The sequence below is a fragment of the Zonotrichia leucophrys genome, chromosome 12 (assembly GCF_028769735.1).
Source record: "Zonotrichia leucophrys gambelii isolate GWCS_2022_RI chromosome 12, RI_Zleu_2.0, whole genome shotgun sequence".
In the NCBI taxonomy this organism is placed as follows: Eukaryota; Metazoa; Chordata; class Aves; order Passeriformes; family Passerellidae; genus Zonotrichia; species Zonotrichia leucophrys.
This window is the reverse complement of record NC_088182.1, coordinates 7,573,816-7,599,753: the sequence shown is the minus strand read 5'-3', so window position 1 is coordinate 7,599,753 and position 25,938 is coordinate 7,573,816. Positions and strand designations below refer to the sequence as shown.

Below are 25,938 nucleotides of genomic sequence, written 5' to 3'. Positions count from 1 at the left end.
GCACTTTGCTGCTTTTGGGCTGTTACACGTTCATGTTTTGAGGTGGAGCAGGCACTCCTGCTCAGCCTTGCCTGTGCTGTTACTGCTGAGGAAAATGAGGTGCTCCTTCTCCAAGAGGGAAAAACCATTCAAGTTCTCTAAGCTTCACTATCTTCCTCCCTCTGGGCTGCAGAGAGGGGGGACCTGGGCTGAGCTGGAAACGGTGACCTAAATGGGAAAAGTGTTGTGGGTTGTGGTGTAGGGAAGGGATGGGGAAGGGGTTCAGGGAAAATGAGAACATGCAGCTCCTGGAGCCTCCTCACTGTGCCGTAGATCAGAGGTGATGGATGCCAGTGAACTGGGTACAGTTCTTTGAAAGGAAGTTCTTCCTTGAAACCTTGATCATTTTGCTCTGTGTGTGTGTTTTACTCAGAAATACATATGCTTGTGCTCTGGCAGATGCCTCATTAGTACCAGTAGAAGAAAGACTCTTTTTTTGGAGCAACTTATCTGTTCAGAGAAACACCAAGAACTCCTGCACAGCTACCAGTGTCTGCATTATAATATCTGCCACGTTGCAATAATATTTTGCAATTTAAGTCCAAGGACGTAAATTCAGGAACTGCAGTATAGTCAATAAACTAAAAAAAATTGCTTGGTGCGGATAATTATGGCACTGAACTTGCATTACATCTTAACCTACATGAGACCCTGCTGACTTGACAATGTTAGTTACTTCCTTTTCTTGTAATGCATGTTACGCTGCTTTAGTCCAGCATAGTGGCCAAAAAGAAGGCCATGGATCTGTTCCACTGTGCCCAGTCCTATTTTACAAGCCAGCTGCTTGATAACTACTCTATTTTACAGTACAGCTATTTGATAACCACCAACTAGTTTGTATTCCTGGAAAAATCCAGGAGATGCACTATAGGAGGAAATGCTCTCAAAGCATAACTTCAGTTTGTTAGAATTGGCTGCTTGCGTTTTCTTCCTTTTTGTTACCAGTTAAATTTTTGCTGTGAGTTGTGTGTTCCCCTTGGGTTTTAGCCCTGGGAATAATGCCTGACATTTTGTTGGGGAGCACAGGGTGATGGAGAAGGTTAGGAAAGTTCCCTGTTTCCAGTTATGGCAGTTTCTGGTTTGATCTAGATAAAATAAGAATCTTAATGAGATATGTCCTCTGATTAATTTGTAGCATTTTGCCTCCTGTTAATTATAACCTGCTATCTGGGCAATAGGTAAGAGAGGGTGAAGCCTCAAATAGAATCAAGCATTTGAAAGACTCAAAAAATATATAAGCTAATTTCCACAGACCTATCTCAAAGAAAGAGGCATTTCCCAAAGGCCCTTTACACAATGGGAAGGCTCCTATTTCCTGCAACATCCTCGTGTCTGTGTGTTGTTTGAGATTTTCATGATGCTGTCAGCTGCTGCAGACATATGGCTCCAATTGATTTGTCCTGACAATAACAGTTACCAGCACTCATTTCTCCACACCAAGAATGAGGCACATCTGTTATAAATTTGTTGACTGTCAGGGACCAGTAAAGGCCTATCTGAAGAACATCCTTTTTTTGTGCTTCCCCCACCCTCCCCACACCCTCTGAAGGGTGGTTGTGGCCTCCTGTCCAAGACTGGCTATTTAAAGGTCATTTCCATGGAATGGTGTATACCATGAACATTGGTTTTGATCAAGAATATATTGCTGTGAATAATTCCTAAGCACATTTTCTCATGTTATTTTGGAAATTTTTAGGTATTCAGAAAGGGCTTTGGAATCTGGTTTGGTTTCTACTCAGATGGTGAATTTGCCCCTTAGTCCCATTTCAGCCTATAGGTGATTATTTTAGTGTGTACTTTTGCCTTTGAATGCCTAAAAACATTTGTTTTATTTTGAGTCTGGGCTAGAAGATTCCTGCAAACTATAGTGGGAGCTAATAGAAGTGGAAAAAAAAGCATAATCTTTTGCAATATGGCAAATATACATAGAAGTGGTACTCCAGGATAATGATACTCCTCTGCCACGCAAGTCCCTTTGTTTTGTGGGTCTCTTCTGAAAGCCTGGGTGCACCTTCTGACTAGTGCAGTCTGTGAAATTCTTTTATCACCTTGGGTTTAACTTTGAAGGACAAATTGGTGCAACTGCCTGGATGGAATATTCCACTGGCTCTCAGGTCTGATCCTGCATTTTAATTCTGCTTTGACTGATGGCTATCAGATGATACCTGGTCATGATTTGTCTGCTCTGCACCTCTGTTTTTCCTGCCAGTGCTGACTGTCTTTGCAAAATGCTGTGGTATCTCACATTGTGCAGGACTGTGTAGGAGCAGTTTTACCCAGCTGTGGGAGCTCCATGATGGGGTGGGAGCCAGGGAAGGGGACTTTCCACAGCAGGCTCTAAAGTGTTCCTGCTGCTCTCATTCCCCAGCATCAGAAAATACAAATATCTAACAGGTGTGGGAGGTTTGTCTCTGTTGGTGCTGCAGGCAAGACATTCCTGCCTTCCAGGTGGAAGGGTGAGAAGGATGGACAGGCACTGCAGATATTTTGCTTCTTCTCTGACTGGCACAACTCATTGGAGGATGATTTCTGTTCCTTTGCTCTGCCCTTCACCTGCCCTAGGTGCTGTGATAACACAGAGCAATAGCATTTCCTTGTTGCCCTCTCCTTCAGCAGGAGGAATGTGCACCTTGCCTTAGGACCTTTACCCTCAGACAATGCAAAGATGCAAGTTTTGGCTTTACAGGTCTATATGAGGCTTAATGAAGTTTAGTTTTGACTTTTCTTTGCGTTTGCATAAAAATGATAGTTTCCTTTCCTGCCTCTCATTCAATAGCACGAGCTGAAATTCATAACACTGCAAGGGAAATATTAATTTAAAAGAAAAATCCTTTTCCTCCATTTTAAATTAAATTTCAAATGAAGAAAGACATCTCTACTCCTCCCTTGGTAATCTTTCTTTTGTTTTTAATACAACGTATTATAACGTCATAAATAGAAATGTAATCTTATTAAAAGGCGTGCAGCAAGTGCTACTTTATTAAAAATTTTTTTAAAATAATCACTTACCAAGTTGAAATATTAATGTAGCTGGCTGGAAATTGCAGATTTTTTACTAGGGCATAGTCATCTTTTAAAAAGCAAATTAAAGTAGATATATTTTCAAGAAGTGAAATTTCCGATAGTGATAGCTTTTTATTAGCATGTTCTGGCACCACTGTATAGTTTCAATTTTTTTTTTCTTAAAGTACTAATATTTATTCATATGTAAAGTTAAAGTATTTTTCTGCCCCCTCTTCCCCCTGTATTCTGCATTGCCTTTAAGTGGAGTGCAAACAAAATTATCTTAAATCTCAATTTGAATGTCACTTGGCTTTTGTATAGTATAAATAAACTTACATCAACTGAGGGGCCTTGCCTGTGAATGACATAAAGAGTGTGCAACACCTTCTCACTTACCTAATTCTAAGGGGCAGAAATGCAGACTCTGCTGAATATCTCAGCTGCCTCAGACCTCCGTGGCAATTAAGAACTTGCAGCTCTTTCAAGGATTTCTTCTTTCCTGACTTGATATATTCCTTACTGTGACCTGAGAAGCACCTTTTTTTCTTTTTCCTTTCCTTACTTATACTGAAAATAATGAATAGTTATTGATCACATGTTGCTTAATGGGCTCTAATAAATTTACACTTAAAATAAGGTTCTCCAGTGGAGTGTTTCCAGCTAAATCAGGGCCTTGTTCCTCTGCATTACCACCACTCTGCCGCAACGGAGCGGCCAAAAATTGCAAAAGCAGCCTCCTGCTCCATGGCTTTTTTTGTTATTGTAGTGTTTGGACTTTGAGAGTGGGTTCCTTGTAAGAAGATGGTCAGTGCATGGGCACCCATCCATGTGGTGTGCACATTTCTATGGCTGCTTGGTTTGCCCTGTGGGTGCTCTCCTCCTTGCCCTGGCAGAGCTGCTCTGCACTCCTGGCTCCTGCCACTGGAACCAGGGCAGGCTGCTGTGCTCCTGTCCCAAAATATTTTCTTTCTGTGAGCAGTGTCCTGTCGACCTGTCAAATCTATCCCTGAACATGGTCTGCCAGCCAGACCAGCCTGAGTGAGAATTTTGTGTTCTTTCAGTGTAGCATCCCTCAGAAATGTTCCTGCTGCTCCATTCCCCCACCACACAGCCCCCAGGGTTCTGTCCATAGCAGGGTCTGTGCTGGTCTTGTAGCCTTTCAGAAAGCTGATGGGATGATTTGTTTCCAAGCCTGTTTCTTTGAGTCTGGGACTGGTTTTCTCTATTGCACCAACCACCTTCACCTTGCCTGTGGCTCAGTCTGGTCCCTGATTCCTTCTCCCTGGGGCTGGCTCTGGCCCCTTGCTGCTGCTCAGTTTGGTGTTTTTTTGTTGTTTGGTTGGTTTCTGTGTTTTTTTTTTTTTTTTTTTATATTTGGTGATTGTTTTGGGCTTCCCAAATCCTGGCAAATCCTAATATCCATCTTAATAGGATAACGACTTGAGCCATCTCAGTTGGAAGCTAAGCTTCTTGCAGTTTCTTGGTATCTCAGCAGATCTGCTTAAACTAACTCCTTATCTCGTGTTTGTACCTTTTATTTCCCATCAGGGCAGTGCAGTAAACAGAGGGATACAGCCCATGTGAGCCAAGATGATATTTGTATGTGCTGTGTTGAGATGGATCATATCAGTTGCCAAGCGTGCTCTGCGTCAGTCTTTATATTCCTGCACCTCTAAACCTAACCACATTCAGTAGATGATATTTTCTAATCAGAGTTGCATTTTTTATAGTTATTTCAAGTCCTGTGTTCAAACAGGATTTGGTTGTCAGTAGGCAAGTAGCTTGGGTGTGTGGATGCCTCTTTGTAATGCATCAGTTTGTTCATCAGAGAAAATTACAATGTCAGGAGTCCTCTTCCTCCCCCTCCCTGAAATTTTGATGCATGTTTTGCAGAAGTCATGAAAGGATTTAAATCCAAAGCTGAAAAGCCTGACTGGAACTGATTGCTTTGAGCTTCTTGTTTACAAAATATGAATTGGGGGTTAAGAAAAGAAAGACAACAAGAGGTTTTCTTATGAATAGACTTGCTTCTGATTTCTCTAGTGAAGACTGTGGTGTGCATGGAGAATGTAAAAAAAGAATAGCAATAAAAGTATGTTTAATGGTGAGCAGCTTTTTTTAAGGAAAACTCATTTTTTGGTAGTCTGCGCAGTATTGATAGAAGTTTTTTAGTTGTAAGATGCAGCTTTTCTGATCCCTGTCATGATTACAAGGAGGAATGTTGTCACAGAGCAAACACTGATATGTTGTCAATATTTAATGCACTTGTTATTTAAAAACTAATTTCCTTATTTTAATGTGTTTTAAAATTGCTTAGAGTAGGAGAGAGTATCTCCTTTTTGTTGACAAACTAGAACACAGAATATCGCCACGAATAAATCTATTTAAGTATTGCATAAAAGGGTGAATCTGTTTTCAACATTGACACCGGCTATCTGGGAGATGGAATATTCTTACAGTTCACAGTGAAAGCGTAAAAGAAGCATAAAATACAGAAATAACAACTGTGGAACACATGTGCACTCTTTGGAATTAACTCGCCCAGGGGGAGTTATTTTCTAGAGTAATTAAACTTTCTGTGGGTATTGAGGACCATTCTGGGGCTTTCTGAGTCAAGTGGGGACTAAGTACAAAGCTGTATTGTAATTAAATAGCCAAGCAATCTGCCTGGGAAGTGAGAACCTGCAGCAGTCAACAGCCTTGTTTCCTGCAGGTGAGCTCAAGTCTTCACGTGGATTCTCGTGATCCTTACAAAAACAATTATATTTGTCAGGCTGCAGGCTGTACACCAGATTTCTCTGGCCTTCCAAGGCACAGTGCTTTTGTTGTGTTTTTTTCAGTAATGGAAGTGCTTGTAATGACTGTAGGATTAGTAGCACTGGGGATGGGAGTGTTGCAGGGTGGTTGGGATGGGAGCAGAGTTCCATGCCTGGGAAGGGATGCTCTGGGAGGGCAAAGCTTGGCCATGGAGTGTGCAGCTCCTGGCTGGTTTCACCCATGTCTCTGTCTCTCTGGGAGCCCCTCAGGAACCCCAGCCAGCCCCGAGTCTGCAGACACAGAATCTACAAAATCAGGGTTTTGGGAAAGCTGCAAAAGGCAGGCTTCAGAGGCAGCAGAACTGTGATTAGAGCTAAGCAGCAGCCATGAGATTGGTCAGCAGAAAAATTATTTAAACTGTAGGAAAGCAAGGACAAATTGAGCAATGGTCGGTGTATTAACGCTTGGCTAGAATAACTCTCTAAGCTACAGAAAAGTTTATCTAGTGAGATATTAGGAAGTTTGAAGCTTAATAATGGAGCTCTGTGTGTTGTGTTGTAAGGCTTACAAGTAGGCATTGTATTTGAAATAAGCAAGCATTGTTTTAACCACAGGTTAAAACAATTATAGTGGTTGGGTAGAACTACTGTCAATGTGCTTTTGCTTTGTGTGATCGGTCAGAAAATTTACTTTGGAAGTTTTAACATTAAGTTCTTGGTCTGCAGCCTGGGATATGAGCTGATGGCATCTTCCCATTGTCATAGCCATGTAATGAGAGTGATGCTGGAAAATACATAAGCTCAAGGCACGTTCCCAGCAGTCCTGTCCCATTTGTGACTTGTACAGAGCCCCCGGCTGGCGATGGTCCCCTTTGCAGCAGCAGAGACATCGGGAGGGGATAAAAGGGCTGACTCTTAGCAGGGGTTAATCCAAGGTTTTATTCAGGGGCTCTGGGGAGCTCCTGCACCTCAGGGGGGCTCCTGCTGAGAGCCCCAGGAGAGATGCCAAGGTCACATTTAAAGGGAGGTGGAAACCTGAAGTAGATAACATTTTACTAACCAATAAGAAAAATTAGGGTGTGGATACTGGGAAATGGACATTTAGGTCAGTATGTGTGGTAACACTTGGGGGGTTGACCCCTGGCCTCTGGCTGATCACTCAATGTCCTGGACAGAAAGTTCTAGATGGAGGGGATGGGATGCTGAGTGATTGACAGAGAGCCAGGGTGGGGATTTGGGAATGATCTCAGCAGAGGAAAGGGATTACACAGGTAAAGGCAGAGGCTACAATCTGGGGTTAACCATTTGGCAAAGATACAGGGATACAAAAACAAAGCGATTACGAAGGATAAAAACACACCACAACACACCCATGCCAGAGCAGAGGTGTCTCCTGCTGTCTCTGAGGCTGCTGGGGAAGGCTGTGTGCCCCTCTCTGCTGCTCCCTGTGCTCTGCTCTCAGCCACAGCTGGTCTGCACTGGCACTCCAGCAAAGCCTGTGTTGTTCCCAGCACTTGTGTGCACTGAGCCCCTCCTCTCAAACCTGCCCCTGCTTACTGAAATCGCGGTGTTCAGCTGGGCTCCCCTGGGCCTGCCAGAAGGTGAAAGCATCCCTTTGTTCCTTACTGAGCTCTTCACCTCCTCCTCCTTCACTCTTGTGCTGTGAGAGCACTTCTTGCCTGAAGATCACCATTTCTGAGTGCTCTAAAATCCAGCTCTTTATGAGGCTTGTTATGAAAATTGATGTATGCAACAAGGAGGTGGAGTGAGACACTGGAGAGGGTGACAAGGAGCACACCAGGACAAGCCCAGGCAGGGCTGAGCAGCCTGGGTAGAGGCTGCCCCAACCAGCATAGAATAGGGCATAAGGTTGATATTAAAGGTGCCTTGATCCATTTTATGTGCCTTGTGTCATCCCCTGTTGTCTCTCCCTCCCCTGGATTTTTTTGCTAAAAACAAATTTTACTTTTTTTTTGCGTAATAGGCCTCAAACAGCATGTGGCACTGCAGTGACAGGCTTGCCAAAAACTGTCTAAAACTGAGTTATTGCTTCCAGTATCTCTGTGCATGTGGCCCAGGATAGCAATTGTCTTTTTCTGCAGTGGTATTGCAGCATGAACTTCCATCTAATTCATTATCCACCCTAATACTCAAGTCTTTCTGCATTACTGCTTTCTAAACAGCACTCTCTCACTTCATTCCTGCACTGATTATTATTTCTCCCCCACTGCATAGCCTTCCATTTATCTTCAGTGGAATGTCTCACTTACATCAGCCCATTTCACTGAGCTTGCCAGGCTGCTGAATGTTTTTGAGCCATTCTTGCTGGCTTCTCCTCCTCTTGGTTTAGCATCATTTACATTTATGGACTGTGGGGTTGGCTTTGTCCTCCAGATGGTTTGAGTTGGTTGGAGAGGAAGGAACAGTGACCCTGTGCCCTTTCAGCCTGTGCTGCATCCCACCACTGTATCATCATTACAAAGTGATGCCACTGCTGGTAATTTTGGTCTATTTACTTCATCCGAGCTCTGCTTTTGTTTGTTTTTTGGTTTTGTGGAGGACTTTTTTTGTGTGTGCTTCTTAGTTTTTATTTGGTTTGGTTTTCTTGTTCCTTCTAGCAAAGGCCTTAATGCTCTTGCTCCTGGTAGAATGAGGTTCCATGTCAAGATATTTATTGAATTCTCTGGAGACAAATGGCCAATGAACCAAGTATTAATTTGGGATTCTAAACAGCACCAGACCTTCCTGCTGGGAAATTTCCAGCAAAAAAGTCTTGCCTGGGTGAAAACACTAATGGGAAACAGAACAGCCAAGATGGAAGTTGGATTCAGTTCACAGATCAGCTCTTCAGTGTCTTCTCCCTTTGAACAGTGCAACTTATTTGGAAGGAAAGGAGAGAATTCTCAGAGTGGTGGGTCATGTTTTTGGGGCATATATCCCAGACTAACAACTTGTTCAGTCAGCACAAAAAAACCCCTCTATCTATGTCACTTTCCACTTTAGATTTATTTTTTGGGAAATAAGTGTGGATGAAACCCTTTGCTATGAAATCTGTATGTAATACAACCTATCAGCATAAAAAAAAGATGAAAAACCTTGTTTTGTGGATCATAAGCCAAATTAAATACATTTTTACACAAATAAAAATGAATGTTTGCTTGGTTCTACTCAACTTTTAAGTTTGATCCCAAAATAATTTTAGTGGATCTGGCTGGAATTGCTGTCACATGCTGGAGGCACTAAATCTGGCTACCTGGGCACTGCTGATTTGTTTCAGCACAGAATGGTACAAATCTCAAGTTATTTCTGCTCAGTCCAGGGGAGCATGCACATTTATGCTCTTCTGTCTTTCCCCCAGGAGATTGTGCAGCTGTAGGTGGCCAGACCTGACTGCAAACTCAGAGGGAGACATCTCACAGTGGGACTCTAGAGCATTTCTCCTTTCTTTTCTTAACTAGCTCTTTATTGAGCTTTCCACCTTCAGCATTAATTTGAGAACCAAATAACCAGGAAGAGATTGATGTGGCCTCACTTTATTTCCCACAGTCGATAAATTGTTAAATGGGCCAAAGGACACAGGTTAAAAAAATCATTCTGTATAAAGAAGGAGGGATTTTTATTAGATGATGAGCCCCTTTCTGTGAAAACTTGATAGTGGGGCATGTTTGATCTCATGTCATGCAGTGGAGCAGCTCTGTTGGCTTCTTAAAGAGCCTCAGTGGGACTGAAATCAGCACTGTGCCCTGCATTTTCTGCTGGATGAATGCTGGGTGTGCTGCTCCTTCACAGTGGAGGAGGATGGTGAATTTGGGGGGTGCTTTGGTGTGAGGACTGTGAGCCCACAGAGCAGGGAATGCAGAGGGGAAGTTCTTGCCCAACAACAGTTGACTCTGGGGACTCTGCAAAAGTTCAGCAAAAACCCCTGGTTTGTAGGTGGATGTGTCTCTACTGATGGAATCCAAAGGGGCTTTTAATGGGATGAGAAATGAAATTATAGGTTGCCAACAAGGAGGCAGGAATATGTCTGGAAAGATGGCAGTGGGTGGACAGAAGTCATGCACAAAGCAGGTCTGTTTTCCACAGTCCTTGCTATGGTTCTTTGGATGAATCTAAGATTATTTTGTACCAAGATATTTCATGTACTTGGGGGAATCCATTTTGAAAATGTAATAAGGCTGTACTACCACAAATGCTGGCAGTCGATGGAAGCAAATTATTTCTAGAGCAGAGAGGTGGAACTGCTGATTTTGCATAAGTTTGTGTGTTTTTGTGAGTACTGCTGGATTTAGTGAAACGATAATGGTCTGATTCTGCATTAAGCAAGGCGCTGCAAGTGCAAAATACTCCATTAAGGTCACGTTTATTTGCTGTTCAGAGGGTGCTCTTTTAGCACTGTGTGCTGCAGCACCTGATTATGTGAGAATAAGAGTGAGATGGGTGGTTCCAGCCACATTTTCTGTTGCAAAATCCTTCAAGTTTGGGTACTTGCAATAAGGGAAGAAGTGAAATAAAGCTCCCTTTTGCAATTGTTAATGCAGTTAATCCAGTACAAACTCCATTATATGTGTGTGGTTTATACATTTCCCAGATAAACCATGCCTTGAGTGAAAAGACCAAAGCAGCCCCTTCTCAGAGGGCCTGGGCTCGTGGATTCAAATCTCTTCTGCACAAATTACTGAGCTGCCACTGGATTCCAGCTTGTTCAAGCTTGGCTTCGAGCTTGTCTTTGTGGAAACAGTGCAGAGGTGCTGGAGCTGGCTGTGTGAGCAGTGACTTTACCCCAATATTTGGGTTTTCATTGCCTCAGCTCCCTCTGCCCAAGCTACCTAAGGTACTGGAGAATTGAGTTTATCTGTTTTCTCCCAAGTACCTGCTGTGATTCCGTCAGTGCTGGCTGAGAGAGCATCAGCTGCCCTGTGGAGATCAGCCTTGCATATGAACCTCTGCTCTGAAGTTTTATTTCTGTGTTTGCATCACTCATTACTACAAATAAAATTCAGAGGTGACAGGACCTTTGTGAAGTGCAGTGGGGAGAGAAGATGAACAAGGATGAGGATTCCTCCTTTTAAGAAATGCAGATAATGATGGTTAACAGGAGTCTGAGGGACTGTGAAGGATGCGCAGAGCAAGAGTTTTCAAGGTTACAGAGTTTTCAGGTGCTCCCAATTATTTTTCTGTCTGACTACCAAAATCGGAGGTGTCTAAAAGGACTCCAGTTTTTAGAATATAATGTGCTTTAGTCTTCTTTAAGGTATCTCAGCTCAGATGCCTAGAGTACCAGACTGTTTGAAAACTTTGTCTTAAAGGTAAAAGGAGTGTATTTCTGTATTCTCTGGGAAGTGTCAGGAACAGTTTAGTGGAATAAGGGTTTTACAAACAGCTGGTTTTGAGGTGTCTGCAGTTCCCAGAGTTGGGGGGGATGAGTGTTGCTGGGATGCTCAGACTTCATTTCTTCAGCTGTGGCAGTGGGACATAAACAGCAGACCCTCCTTCCTTGGAGGAATCTGGGCTATTTTTTCTGCATTTTATTCAGTGGGAAAAATACCAGACTGGTTTGTTTGGTTGTTTTTTCATTATATGTCGCTCACACGTGGCTAGATGGGAGCTCATGTTCCACAGACTGAGAACCCTTAGTCTCAGGGTATTCTGCAAGTTCTCTGGCAGAAGCTGTGCTGCAGGGCACCATCCTCTTGGCAGGGGTGATGTTGCAGTTGGTTTATTTGTGTGGCTTTATCTTGAGGTGGAAGTTGATGGCACTGTTTGTCATCTGGCTGACTGCTTGTTCTGAGCACAAGTGCTGCAGGTGATGCTGGTTGACATCAGTGGTCCAAATTTACCAGCTATGTCACATCTTGCACAGCTGATGCCAGCTAAGTGCAAGCCATGAAAATGCAAAATCAAGCCCTTTCTAATCATCCAGTAGCATCTGTCTCTTCCTGGCCTCCCAAGCTTCATTTTCTGTGTCCCCTTAATGGAGCATCATTAATGCAACTTGAAGTTGCCTCAGTGTCTTGCTAATGAGCTTTGCTCATCTGGGTTATGAAGCCAGGCAGGCTGAGAGCAGGAGCTGTGGGAGCTCCTGGCTGAGGAGACTGGTGTGGTTTGCTTCTCCTTGGGAGGAACCTGCTCTGGGGGAGAGGGGCTGATGGCACCACAGGACAGTGAGTGCCCAGGGCATCAGGGACTCCCTTGTTGCCCTTAAACTCCATCCCTTTTAATACAAGGAAAAATCTGTGCTGCAAATCTCTTTTCCCTTGTTTGTCCAGCTCTGCTGCTTTGGGACTTTTGCATTGTGTTGATACATTGGAGTATTACAAAACTGCACTGCATTTAACTCATGGCATTGAACACGACAGGTTAGCAAGGGGCACACACCTAGTGACTGCTGTATTCATGTTTGGGATAAGGGCTTTTAATTCTGCCAGTTAATTTAATCCCCATAGTTTGACAGCGTGTTCCTTGGACTGTTTTTCATCTTCAAATTGCATTCTGCTGGTTAGTTCCTGTAGAGGCTTGCTGTGCTCTGCATTTATGTTCTTGTTCTTAGGATTTGTGCTGTTACCACATCATCTATCAGACATCGAGAATGAATGAATGGTGTGGAAAGTCTCTGTGTCAGTGTTACCAATGGACCTGTGGATTCCATTGCACAGGAATTAAGGGGCTGTCTGGGTGACTGTCATCTGGGAAAGGGACAGATGTCTCTTGGCAGATGTAGCATCTGGGTATCTGTTATTTCACTTAAGTTGTGAGGAACTCATCATTTTTAACTCCCATATTTCATTAATGGAAAGCTGTGAAAATTGGCTGTATGTTCACAGGAGAACAGATTCTGGCTTTTATCTGATAATGGGAAGGAATCTCTGCAGCATTATCAAGGGATGAAGTTGCATTCAGAATATAATTTGTTGATGCTGTCTGACCACTATATGTTGTTGCAACTTCCATCCCTCTTTGGCAAGATATAAAATAATCTGCAAAATATGGAGGTCCATGTCTGAAAAGTCTGTTTAAAACTAATGCACTATCAAAATGGATTGGCTGTGCCTGAAATATTTCTAGATTTATTTGCTGTCAAAGGGTGGTAAAATATTTAAGGCAAATAGCCTAGTTGTATTTAGGAATTTTACCATGAAAGAGCCTAGGGAGATGAATTTAAGGATTATTTATACTAATTGTGCAAAATATTTTAATTGCCCAATATTATAAATTTATTATCTATCATTTTCCTTCCCGTTCTTTTCTTCTTTCCTTCTGGCTCATTTGGCAACGTTTATTCTAAGAAATTGCCCGGAAGCCTGAACTCATTTCAGCAGAGTGTGTGTTACAGTGCATAGCATTGCAATGCTCCAGCTTACCTGCTTCTCTTTAGCACAGTCCAATTAAAACACAGTGAAGGCACCTAGATAAAGGTGCTGCTTTTTGCTGGTGAGGCTTGCATGGAGCTTTAGGCTTGCAGATGGGTGTCTTGGATCACTCATCTCTTTATCTCCATTTAAGAGATGGTATAAAAGCCCTTCAAGTAATGTCTCTGTGCTTTTATGCCTTTTTAAAATGCAATGCTGTGCAGTCTTGAAGAAAGGAATGGTTTTCTTAGTTTTGAGAAGTTGCTTTTCTGCAGGCATTGATTTGATACAGCACTAATTGCTAGAATACCTTATGATTTAGTGCTTTTTTTGTTGCACACTAACAAGATCTGTTCTTTAACTTCCCTGCTTGAAGTATTCTCATAGTGTGACACTACTCCAGACTCCAGTAGACAAGGCTCTGTCTCCAAAGGCTGGCTTGTAGCTCCGTGTTGAACTACTCAGTTAAGAAGTTCATGCACATTAGGGACTAGGCATAAAACTGATTCAGCTGCTGCTATAGTCCATGGTGGCAAGTCAGGATGATTATGACATGGGAATGTATGTACCTTTGAGTCCGTCCGATTTTAATCCAAAACCAGATTTGTGTGCAACCCTTGTCTTCAAAGAAAGCTTAAAAGAATGTGAGCGTGGCACACAATCTAGTTAATCTACCATTATAACTAATGATTTCACCATTCAGATGTAATGTATTGATCTTAAAGGGTTTTTCTTTCATAGCTGATGGCTTGATACCTTTTAAACACTAATGCCAAGGGTATAATCTCTCTGAATAGTGTAATAGCTTTATATTTAAGGTAGATTGGGGATAAAATTTTGTGTTTTCATGTGAGCTATGAATACCAGTAAGGTACTCAGGCAGGAATTACCTTATCGTACCTTTGAGGGCACTTATCAAATAATTTTTATTGGAAAGTTAATCTGTTGAGTCAGAGTGATTGGAGAGCTGCTCAGGATGCTGAGTGTAGCCAGCATTGCTTTTGCTGTCTGCAGATCTGTGGCCCAGGCTGATTCATTTAGCACATCATGGAAAATCATGTAGCATTCAGTGCTGCTTAAAGTGACATGAAATGGTGTGTAAGGGATTTCTCCACGTTGGCTTTGAAGGATCCTGTCCTCCTGGCAGGGCCCAGCACAGCTGCCCAGGCTGTGGGTGTTATGCCCAGCACACACTGACAGCCAGGGGAGCTGCTCAGGGTTTAATGTCACACTTGTGTATCTGAGTGTGCAATCTCTCCCTTTCTCTTTTAATCCTGTATCTGCAAGCCTCAGACCAGATATTATGGTGTTCATTTCCCCTGTGCAATCAGCACTGGCTTGATGGATCAAAGGAAACTTGCAAGGCAAGGGTTTCTGCTGTGCCTTCTCTTCATCTCTCCTTCCTGCTCTGTGTCCCTCTATTCCACCCCTCTAATTTGGCTGCTCCGTGTTGAGCCTTCCTGGAGCATGTTCCTACCCCTCCTATTGTCCTGATTTCCACTTTCCCAACTTTTGCAGGGCTCCCAGAAGAGAGGAGCCTCTCCTGTTTGCTCCCTGTCAGAGCAGCCTGTCTAATTGCTGGCTTTTCTCCAGCATCCAGCTCTGCAGGAGTGGAGCAGGAAACCACTTGGCTGCTCCCTATTCTGGAGCTGTTAACTGTCTCCCAGCTGAAAAAAGACTTTTGGAATCCTGTAGTTATTGGTGCTTATAAAACCTAAATATTTTCTCAGAAAATTAAACTTTTCATTGGTGTTAGGTTGTTTTGGTCAGAAGGTACAGCCCCACCTGCCCCCCAAATCTGTAAAAAGTAGTGATTCTACCTGAAACATAAGATTGTTTTGTTGTATGAAGCACTTCCTTTTCTGGAAGAACTTGATTTGAATGCTTTGGCTCTTCCAGACTTTTATCTGAAAAGCCACTGTATGCTCTGTTCTGTACCTTGGACCCCTTGAGGATGAGAGAGCCGCTGACCCCAATTAACACTGAAGAACAGGAGCACCATGAGATTGAGTCTGGCTTTCTGATGACTTAACCACTGTGAGATATGGCCAGCAATATCTGTTTGTTCACTGGCACAACAATACTTGTGTTTTCTTGTGTTTCTGTGGCCTTGTGAAGAAATGCCTGGTTGCACTGTGGACTGAGGGAGGGAAGGGGATGTTGTGGCGTGATTTTTGTAAAAGCCAGACCATTGCCCTCCCAGTTCACAGCATGGCCAGAGATCCTGAGCTATCATCCTTTTCCCAGAGTTTGTCATCCTTTTCCCAGAGTTTCTGCAACTACCCCATAAGTGTATATCTTATCTAAATTGCTGATGACTACTGAATTAATGCATGTTTATAAGGGGATTCTTATTGAAAACAATGTTGGGCTATCTAGCAGTGGTGCAGGATTTTATTTAGAACAGGATGTTTCTTTCTCAGTTTGTTTCTTTTTCAGCCCTACAGAAGCTATTTAGCAATCAGCAAGTCTCTTGCCCTAGTCCTCTTGCAAAGTATTTGAGCTCCCTCCTGGTTTGTAACATCTTTTATGGTGGAAATAAATTTGTGTACAGCATGTCTGTCTCTTCATTTTTTATAAATACAGATAGGTGCACAAATCTATTAAGTATCTCTGCAGAAACTAAAACTGCATATTTTTATAAGAATATCAGGTTTGTAATTACATGAATAAGATGCTGACTGAAGCAAATGTTCAATTTCACATTCAAGTTAGGCATTCAGAGAGGCTTGGATTTGCATAGTTTAATTTTCTGCACAAGAAGACACTGAAAATCAGTGGCATGATTCATGGCCATACCATGGTTACTGTGAGGCTTTTTGATAGCTCCAGCTACAAGTTCAGAGGTGTTTACAAGCCAAGATGTTTTGCACTGAGTCAGACCCCCTGTACCTTCAGCAAATATAGATTATTTAGGCTCAGTGCCTTTCTCTGGATGTAAAGGCACACAGGAGGGCTCACTGAGCAGGAGCACCTTGCTCTTTGGAGGAGGCAGTGTCCAATCTTCCTCCTGCCTGAAAGGTTCAGACCTTTTCAGCAAGGAAAATCCCATAATTACTTGCCTTCTCTGTAGAGGATACTCAGGAGAAAGCTCCTGTCTTTCATTTTGTGACAAGGAGAGGCTTCAGGTGTATTTGTCAGCACATATGATTTTTAAGCAAATAGGTTGGCCATTTTTTTTCTGATAGCCTTTCCATCTGCCTAGGCTATTTCATTGTTCTCTTCCCTGGGTTTTTCATGGTCTCTTATCTTTGTGCAGTTTTGTGTTTTTTTGCCAAGAATGTTTGGGTCTCCACATCCCACACCCGTCCTTTCCTGCTGAAATGAGTGCCTGTTAACTCCCAACCATGTAGGCATATAAAAGTAAATAAAAAGAAAAAAAAAGACTGAAGTAAGATGTTTAATTTAGTATTTTTAGAGAGGAAAACAAAGTATGTGAGGTCGTGTTGCCTACAAATCCTGGTAGCATGATGTGTTCCAGTGTTTCTTGTTCGCAGCCTAGGGTGAATTTAACATTTAGAAAGTTGCCAAGGAATCTGGAAAACTCATTCAAATGGCACAATTAGTACCTTTGCTTGCACAAGAGCTGATTTGGCAGGGGCAAACCTGTACTGCCTTTCCTGAAACTGCACGACTTTTCCCACCACTTCAGGGTTCCAAAACGTGCAGAAATCCTCACTGCAGAGGGAGGGGTGTACCCAGAGCTGGGCAGCACTCATGGGTAACCTGGGGCACAGCAGGCTCTCTGCTGCTGTGCTGCAAGAGCCTCCCAGGAGCTTTTCCAAAGGGAAAGAAAGGCAAATTCTGAGTTACTGGTGCATGATGTTCAATGAAGTCCTGTTCCAGGCTTCTCTCCAGGACAGCTGTAATTGGCTTGGGAATAGAAGGGAATGCAGCACTTGGTGACTGCATATGGGCAGCAGGGCTTCATGGGGTTTTCTGAGGCTTTAATTTGAATTATTCAGCTAGTTTCTTACTGATCAAATAAGCAGTTTGGGAGAAGTTGGGCTTAAATTTCCATAAAGCCATTTGGTGTATACTTGTTCATCACATTCCATGTCTATGGAGCTAAGGTGGTTTTTGTTTGTGTGCATTTATTATGGTGCTCTGAAAAGTGTAGTTGAATTTAATACAGACTTTCCACTGACATTTGTGAATTTACACACCTCCACTTGGGTTCAATCAGATGCATAGAAACAATAAGCCAAATGTGCACATAAAAAGCCCAAATACCCCACATCATCATGGAAGCAATTCATTCCTTTACAAAAGAAAAAATAAAAGTTATTGGAAATATAAAAGAAAATGTCCTAGGATGGAATGTAGGTGGGTAGGGGTGGGATGTGGGGGGTTTTTTATGGCTTTATTGAATTTAACACCTTGTAGCTTGTGGAGTTTTACAAAGATTTCTCCATTCCTGTTCTCTCCCTTTCATGCTGTAAGCCATTGGTATGGCACAGTGGGTGTTTTGACAGACATAGCTTGGTAATTATTGGCAAAGTAAACTTCTGGGTCTAAAGAGAGAAAGTTTGGTCATAGGTCAAGGCTCATATTGTTTGTTTGTGTACATCAGAATTTCCTTATGGAAATTACTGGAGTTGCACAAGCACCCAGACCAGAATAATGGCATCAGTGAGTCCTGGCTTCTCCTTTGGATGGGGGGAGGTTTCAGCCTGTTCAGTTCTTTTAAGCAGTCCCTGGTTTGTAGTCTCTGCTCAGCAAAGATTGAAGCTTCACTCTGCAAACTCCAGGGAGCCAATACCACTTTCTTAACAATTCCTGTTTCTTTCCTTGCAGCTCTGACTGAAGGTTACGTGGGCTCTCTGCATGAGAACAGGCATGGGAGTTCTGTGCAGATCCGCAGGAGAAAGGCTTCAGGGGACCCTTACTGGGCATACTCGGGTGAGTGACCTCTCCAGAGCACTAAAACATGAAATGGCTCCAGAATCAAATTGTTTACTTGTGTTTTATTACTACTGTGCTCAGTTTAAATTAGCTTTACAGTGTATTTTCCTTCTTCTGCCTTCCTTGTAAATTCCCCCTGTACACATGCCTGCCTTTCTTGCATTTCTGCCATTTACCTGCAGGATTTGCCTTATTATTCTCCTCATTCTTTCAATCTTGTTTTTATTTCTTGACGTACCCTTGGTCAGGCATACTCCCAAACTTTTCTTTGCTCTTCTGGTCTAATCAGTACATTCCCAAGCTCACCATTTGCTTACTATTTTGTGCCTTTTAGGAAGACTGTAAGTGTCCGTGTATATATGTGTGTATATATATATATGTATTTCTAGAGTAAAAAAACAACCAAGCCAAAAAAACAACGCAATTTTTACAATTAATTGTTTCTGTGCATGTGTTTTTGTGGTAGTGTATAATGACAACAATGAGACTTGTCAGTGCATCAAGGCAGGATGTGTGGTGCTGAAAAGATAGGATACTGGAAGGGTATTTTATTGTTTGTCCCACTGCTTTCATAAAGTCTTATGGAACAGCTCATGTACCTGCACAATTTTGAAATACCACATATAAAAATACACTTCAGAATGATGTGCTGGCTGAATGGTTTGCTGGTTGCTATGTTCTAGAAATGGTGTTAATAGCTATGTTGACTCTGTGGAATATATCCAATATCTAAAACTTTTTTATGAAGATTTCAAGCATTATATTGAACTTGTGCGTGCTTTTCTGGAAGATCTGATATGTTTCAGATATTTGTTGCTTGTCCAAGAGGGTTGTTGTGCAGGGCCAGTTTTAGCTGAAGGAAAAATATTACTTTGTAAGAAGTCTGAATGCTGATATAAGTATGCAACTGTTACTTTTTGACTGCCAACACCCCTCTTTTATCCAGACCATTTATTTCATTGTGAATGAATGATTATAGGTAAGTGTAGAGGTTTTTTCCATCAATATACACAAGTTATCTCTATTAGATGTCAAAATACAATCTATCTCATTTGCAAATGGGGTCAGGCAACTAAAATAAATCTAAACATTTCAGTAATGTAGGACAAATGACCAGTCTTGATTTTCAGCCAGCTCAGCCTCTCCTATCTGATGCCATTCTGTTCATATTTGCTCAATGAGGGGACCAGAGGTTATGAAAATGCTGAGCTTCTGTGTTTAGGTTGAAAGTGGGAATAAATGGTGGGTGGCAGAGCCCAGATAGCAGACAGATGTTTGTTCCTAGCTGAGCACAGTGAGGAGGGTGATCACGTTATCTGTTTCTTTCTCCTTGCTTCCTCATTCCCCAGAATATTTCCCTGGAACCCTGAGCAGGGCTTGGCTGAGCACTCCATGTACTGAAGTGTGTCCTGTGGGTAGGTTTTGGACATGCCTAGGAAGTTTGCATCAAATGAGCCTACAGAGAGGGGAAGCTTCACTCTGCAGTAAGCAATCAGCCCGTGCCAGTGGTTTCCAAGCTCTTTCACAGGCATTATCGGGTAGGCTGCTTCCCTTCCCTCTCCTCAGACGGTCAGGCCAGCTCCCCTCCCATTATTTGTACAACAGCTGCTGGCCCAGCCCCAGCAATTATGGGCAGGGAAGGAGGCTCTGCTGGGCTGAGGCTCTGCTGGTGAGGCTGGGGTTTCTTCTAAGGGACTTTGCCAAAGGGAGTGAACAAGACCAGGACAGCCCCTGACAGCCACCAGTGGCAGCTGCTGCTGAGCGCCAGCACACACCATGTGTGTTGAGCTGAGCTGTGGCTTTATATTGATTTCAGTTGAGTGGAACTGATTTACAGCAGCATAGGTCTCTCTCTTTTTATGGCTGTGCCTGCCTGTTTGCAGAGCTTTTGTACTTTTGGGCTTAAAATTTCTCTACTAAATCCTGAGTTGGGGGTGGAGAGTCCAAAAGCAGGAGGCCAGTTGTGGTTTTCCTGTTTGGGGGTGGGAAAAGGGCACAGCCGTGTTGCAGAGAGCCCTCAAATATCCATCTTCCACAGGATGTATCTGTCCTACACTGTGCTTTAGATTATTTCCTCTGTAGCCTGTAGGAAACCCTTCTGCTGCTCTCAGCTCTTGTGGAGGGTGAATGGTGTAGGAGCTGGTGTAAGCTCTGAAAATCAGGAATTTTCCAGTTTTATGAGTGATCTATAGCATTGCCCTGTGCTGCCTGGTCATATTGATCCTCTCAGGCACAAGAATTGAGAGGAGAAACTTCATTCATTGATCAGGTGTTGAACAACCCTCAGACCTGTAACATTTGTATGAGGTACCCACATCCCTAAAGGTGCCTATGGATGTGAGCTCCAGTGCCTTGTGCACAGAGCTGCACCACACTTCTCCTTTCACTGGCTGGAAAGGATTTTAAGCCTTGTAAAATAACCCTGTCTGCAGACACAATTCTGTCTATAACATTTATTCTAGTTCAGAAATAAAACTTGCAAAAGTAAAGACTAGATAATTAAATGAAGAAGGCCCATTTTGAATGGGTTCTGTCAAAAAGACAGCAGGAAACACAATCAGCCCTTTACAAGAAACTTCATTAAGTCTCTGCTAGCAGCTCTTTAAACCAAATTCAGAAGTGAGCAAACGCTGAAAACAGAAGACTAGCTTGTCTTTAAATAGGAACAGCAAAACTGAACAGAGAACTGACATCTCCTAGATGTTCTTTTTAGGGTTTTTAAGAAGCTCAAATGACATTTCTAGGGGGAATTCTCTGTGCATGTGTATTTATGTATGTTTTGTCAAAGTATTTATTGTGTTATTTAGGGTATTATTGTAAGTTTTGACATGATTGTGTCTTAGAGTTTGTCCAAGACTTCTTAAACTGGGACTGGCCACATTACTTGTAGTGCAGCAGAAATCTGGGATAGGCACAGCACAGTCACAAGGAGCAGGTGTGGATCCTGAATGTGTTTCACTGCAGTCTTTGCTTTTCCAACTCATCTTTTCTGTTAGGCTGACCACTGAATGGACAGGTTTGAAATTATTTTTAGCACATTTTTATACTTGCCACAGAACTCAGTCTGTTTCTAGCACCTATCATAGTGACAGTTAGTAACAGTTCAGGTGCTTTTTCATCAGTGTGGACATATTTTTGTAAATACGTAAATGGTTTTTTAAACAAAAAACCAAAACAATACTTGAAACAAACACCCACAGAAATATGCTGCTGGAACATCTGCTAGATCCAGGGCTTTCTGACTGACCCTCCCTTGTGTAATGTATGCTTCTTCACAGAGCATAATATTCCAGACCTTTAAAGATGCCTCTGAGTGTCAAGCATTGCATCTGTCAGTGCTCAGAACACTTTGCTGGCAATCTGAGCAAACCCTAGTTTGCCTTGCAGTAGCCCAAAAAATGGGTAGCTTCAGGGTCAGGGCCTTAGGAGGAAATTACAGTGTGAGATGCTGATGGAGATGGTTGTACCCTAAGTGATGGTAGTCCTGGAGGACCTGTGTCTACTCATACCTGTTCTTTTGAAAAGCTGTTGTGCAAAATTGATGTGACAGTCATTGCATGAAATTGTGGAAAACCAGAAGTAGGAAGGGGCTTACCCAAATCAGCAAACTCCTTTTTGAGTCTTCAGATAAAAGACATGATATCTAATTATTCCCAGTGTTAATTTTTGCGATGAATGGGATGGGGTGGGTCTGCCCTGTTCTGGGGCAGGATGCTGTAGATGATGTTCCTTCTGTCACTGGAGTTCCCCAGCTGTGCTGGGTGCTGGCACTGGTAGGGCTGGCGTGCCCTCCTCCCTTGATCACTGTTCTGCTCATCAGCCTCAGTGTTGTGAGCTGACTCATTCAAGAAATAATCTTCTGAGTAATCAAAACCATTTGGGCTTCTCAGAGAACAAAAAAACAGAGGTTGGCTGAGGATGTAGATGTGTTCTTTTTAGATGTTTATCTAAGTGTGGCTTTGTAAAAAGAATCCTGTGTAAAAAGCTCATACAGTTGTTTTTTTCCTTTAATCTTAGTGCATTCAAGGCATCTCTTTCCTCTTTGTACCTTTAGTCTCTCCTATTCTATGTGAAATTATTTTCACCACTTAGGATGCTTCTGTTATTTGTGCATGTCCTTACTGATGTTTTTTCTGTCTAAAATGTTGAATTCTTTCTCTCCAAGATTCTGTGCAGCTGCTGTGAACATTAGGAGAAGTTAATAGAAGAAAAATGGGCTTTACAGGAGTAGAGATGACCCTGAGAGTGGGGAAAGGTGTCCATTAAGAACAGGAACTTTGGCCATGCTGTCAAGCTAGTGGACACTATCAGTGTGTGAATACTTTGTCCTACAACACTTAGGCACTTATTGCTGTCCTTTAAGATGCTATTATTTAAAATATAACCGGTGGTGAATGTAAGAATTGAGTGTTCTTCTCAAAAGCAATTGCTGGCATTAAAGCAGGAATGATGGGTAATGGTTATTTCCTGAAAGAACAGCAAATGGTGTTAACTGTGATGGAATGTAACTTGGCCATATCCTTTGTAAATGTGTGAATTTCTCTCTTTGCTTAGACTGTTCTCATTAAATAAGCTGCTAATGTGAATTGGACAGGAAATAATCAGCACATAGTAAGGAAAGCATCAAGACTTATTGAACTGAGAGGTAACTAATGGGCTATTTGCTGTGGTCAGTATTTCACTCCTTCAGTCCCTCAGAATAATAAATCTTGGTATTGACCAAAACTCTGGCACACCATGTGTTCAGTTATCATTCCTCTGTGAAAGTACTCATCTCCCTTAAATGCAGGATAGTCAAAATGGGGAGGTTCTGGCTCTCTTGCGTTCTCACTCTTTTGAGCTGACTTTTTAAAGAGGAGCTAAGCTGAGAGAAGTAGGAAAAACATTCTCATTAATATCTGATCAGTAAAGTGTGCTTTGAATATTTTTATCTGCACTCATCAGAGATGAATAGTAGTCTTCAGTGAACCCTGCTGGAACCAGCTGCAAGGCATTCGTTTCCATATGCATCTTGTTAGGGGAACAGTTGTTCCAGAAATCAACGCTACACTCTTTCATGGGGGGAGCACAGCAAACTATAGCTGGAGAGTTGGCTGCTACTGTCTGAGCATGAACCCTCATTTTGAACGTGCTCAGCTAAAGCAACTGCAGTGTGTTTTCCCAAATAAACAGGAATTGCCATCTGTATATTTTGATTGTTTGTATTCTGATGTTTCTGGTTCATGAGGCTTCATGTCCATGACATTGTACAGATGTGCACGAGGCACATCTGTGCCTGCAGAATCTGCATCTAAATGTGCCCATACCCAGAGCATGTCAAGGAGGGTTCCTTTTATATTTCCTTAGCTATCCTGCCCCTGTGAAGGAACCAGTACCAAATACTATCTTGTGTTTCTGTTCTGAGAATGTGACGCCTCATTTCTTCAATCCTTTCCCAGAAAACAGGATATGTCCTCCTAACCACAGCTAGAATCAGGAGCTCACAATCAGCTTGTTTCGAGTATTTACCATCAGCAGTTCCCTGAGGTGAGCCAGCCTTGCCAGGAGCAGCCCAAGCAGTCTCTATCATTTTTACTGAGCCATACTGCTGGGGAACACAGCCCTGATTGAGAGTCTTGTCATTTGCTTTGTTTGTCTATTGGCAAGTTTCTAAATAATCTGCTAAGGAAACCTCAGATAGTAATTTAGTTTCTACTTAGACACAGACACGATTTCATTATTGAATACCATTAATACTGTTTACTCTCTCTTGCCACCTTTTCTTGTGTGCCATGCTAACAGTTTATTCCAAGTGCTGTCATAGTCAATCCTGGTATATCCAGTCTATATAGAAATGCTTGGCTGGATTTTTAAAAGTTGGATGCAGATATGGTGAAATCCCCTTGTTTCTAATTTTTTTGGCAAGGTTCTCACTAGAATTTGATTGGTTTTCATGCTTAAGTGCATTAAAGCAAATCTCTGATTTTTGAGTGTTGGGAATTTTTTCTTTACTGTTTCTTACCAGATAGGCCATGGTAGACGAACAGCTTTGAGAGGCTGAAATAGGAGATGAGCAAGAAACCAGTCCCCTCAACTTTCACTCCTTCATGAATGATTTTCCCTAGCACAGTCCAGAGGTATCAAATAACAGAAACAGATGCTAGATGAAATCTTCAGAGCCTCAGATACAGTTGTTCCAGCAGTGCATCACAAGCATTTTTACTTTGCACTGCTGCAATCCCAACTGTGGTGACCTCCCCTCACATGAGGGAGCACAAAGAGCTGCTTTAGCTGGGGAGGGGAGACCTCTCACTTCTTTAAATGTACTGTGCTTTTTGTTGCATTTTCTTTCAATGTGAACACTGGGACATTTGTGGAAAACCTCTGGAATTACAACAACCAGTGCACTGTTTCAAAAGACTGAGAATGTGCTAAAGTGTAGCAAAAAAGTTGTCAATTTAGTTGATCTCTAGGCACTGAAATAAGTAACAGGACAAAATATTTCAAGTTCTTTAGACATAAGAGCACATGAAATGCATATATTTTAAGTAGGCAAAAGAAAGATGGATTGTTTGGGTAGCAGCTGTGATACAGACTCAGCAAATGGACTGGAGAATACTCAGAAAGTTTGAGTCCGCTGTTTTTGAGGTCCTTGAATTATTGCAGTGATATATTGCACTTCCAATCTTGATTTCATATGTAACTGAACACATATAGGAGAATAACAGGGAGGAAAAAAGTATGTGAACAGCAAGGATCCTTCAGTGAGAAACAAAGCAAGCACGGAAGCTCTGAATAGCCTTGTAGTGTGTGGTTAAAAAAAAAAAAAAAGTAGCTTGGCACAAACATTATTGCAATAGTCCAAGCATGAAATAATCAACGAATGAATGAGAATTCTAGTTGCAGGATATAAGCAGAGTCTTTGTATGAAATGGCTGAGCCAGGCCAGTACTGCAGTTTATGCAGTAGATGTAGAATTATTTCCATTACTTCTGTTATGTCAGATGGCTTCTTTCTGTCTTTCCAGTCACTGCTCAGAAGATAATCTTTTCTTCAGTACCCCTGCCCCAGGAATTGCCCCATCTCTCCCCTTTCCTAAAAAATATCTCCATCTTGCAGAATGTGGAGATTTAGGGTTTTTAACCATTGTGATCCTGCCTGCAGCAGGAGCGGATCAGCCACGCTGGGCTCCCTTCAGGGAGGAGGGAGAGGGGCAGGGCTGGGCAGCCTGGGCAGGGCTGGGCATGGGATACAGGTGCCAGGTGTTCATTCGGTGTCACAAGGCCCATGTGTGCTGCAGAAAGGAGGAACACCGTGCAGATCCTGTGGGAGTGCAGAACGAGTGTTTAGCAGCTGCAGGAGCTCTGGTTCTTACAGGGGCTCTGAGCTGGAGGTGTTTGAGGTGGGGCCTGAGGGACAGGGCAGAGTGAGTGACTCCTGCATGCATCGACAGCAGAGAGGGAAGTTCAGTGCCAGTCCCAGGGCTGTGCTCTGTCTCTGAGGCCACACATCCCACCTTATCAGAAACTGATTGGAGACACCTTGGTTGCCTGGGAGATTGCCTCCTTTGGGGGGACCGTGTTGGTAGCACAGCTGCTGTGAAGCTCCTCAGCTAACAGAAGGTCTTCTGGAGGTGATCAGCTATGGAGCTTAATTCTTCCTTCATCACCAAACTCAATTTCTCCCTGTGCTCGTGCTTTGTTGAAGCTCTTAGTCTGTTTGGTACTTTCAGTTTTTTCCAGTGGGTTTGAGGAAGATCACATTCTTTTCCTATTCAATACTCAGAACATTTGGCTTTAAGTTACAAAGTTTTTTTTTTAAAGAGTGTATGTGCCCAAAGAGTTGGATGGGCACACTTTTAACTTGTCAAATTAAATAAATATGAAATCCTGCAATGGAGTGCAGAGCTG

The 25,938-nt window shown here is 42.6% G+C and overlaps 1 protein-coding gene across 2 annotated transcripts in view; it reads left to right on the top strand.

The window, feature by feature from the left end:
- The window catches only part of PTPRG (protein tyrosine phosphatase receptor type G), a 387,800-nt gene that overhangs the window by 68,842 nt on the left and 293,020 nt on the right, over positions 1 to 25,938 (top strand). For both annotated transcript variants that reach the window (XM_064723724.1, XM_064723725.1), the window contains one exon: positions 17,942 to 18,046. In XM_064723724.1, coding sequence (XP_064579794.1) covers positions 17,942 to 18,046 — 105 coding nt within the window. The remainder of the gene's footprint in view (positions 1 to 17,941; positions 18,047 to 25,938) is intronic.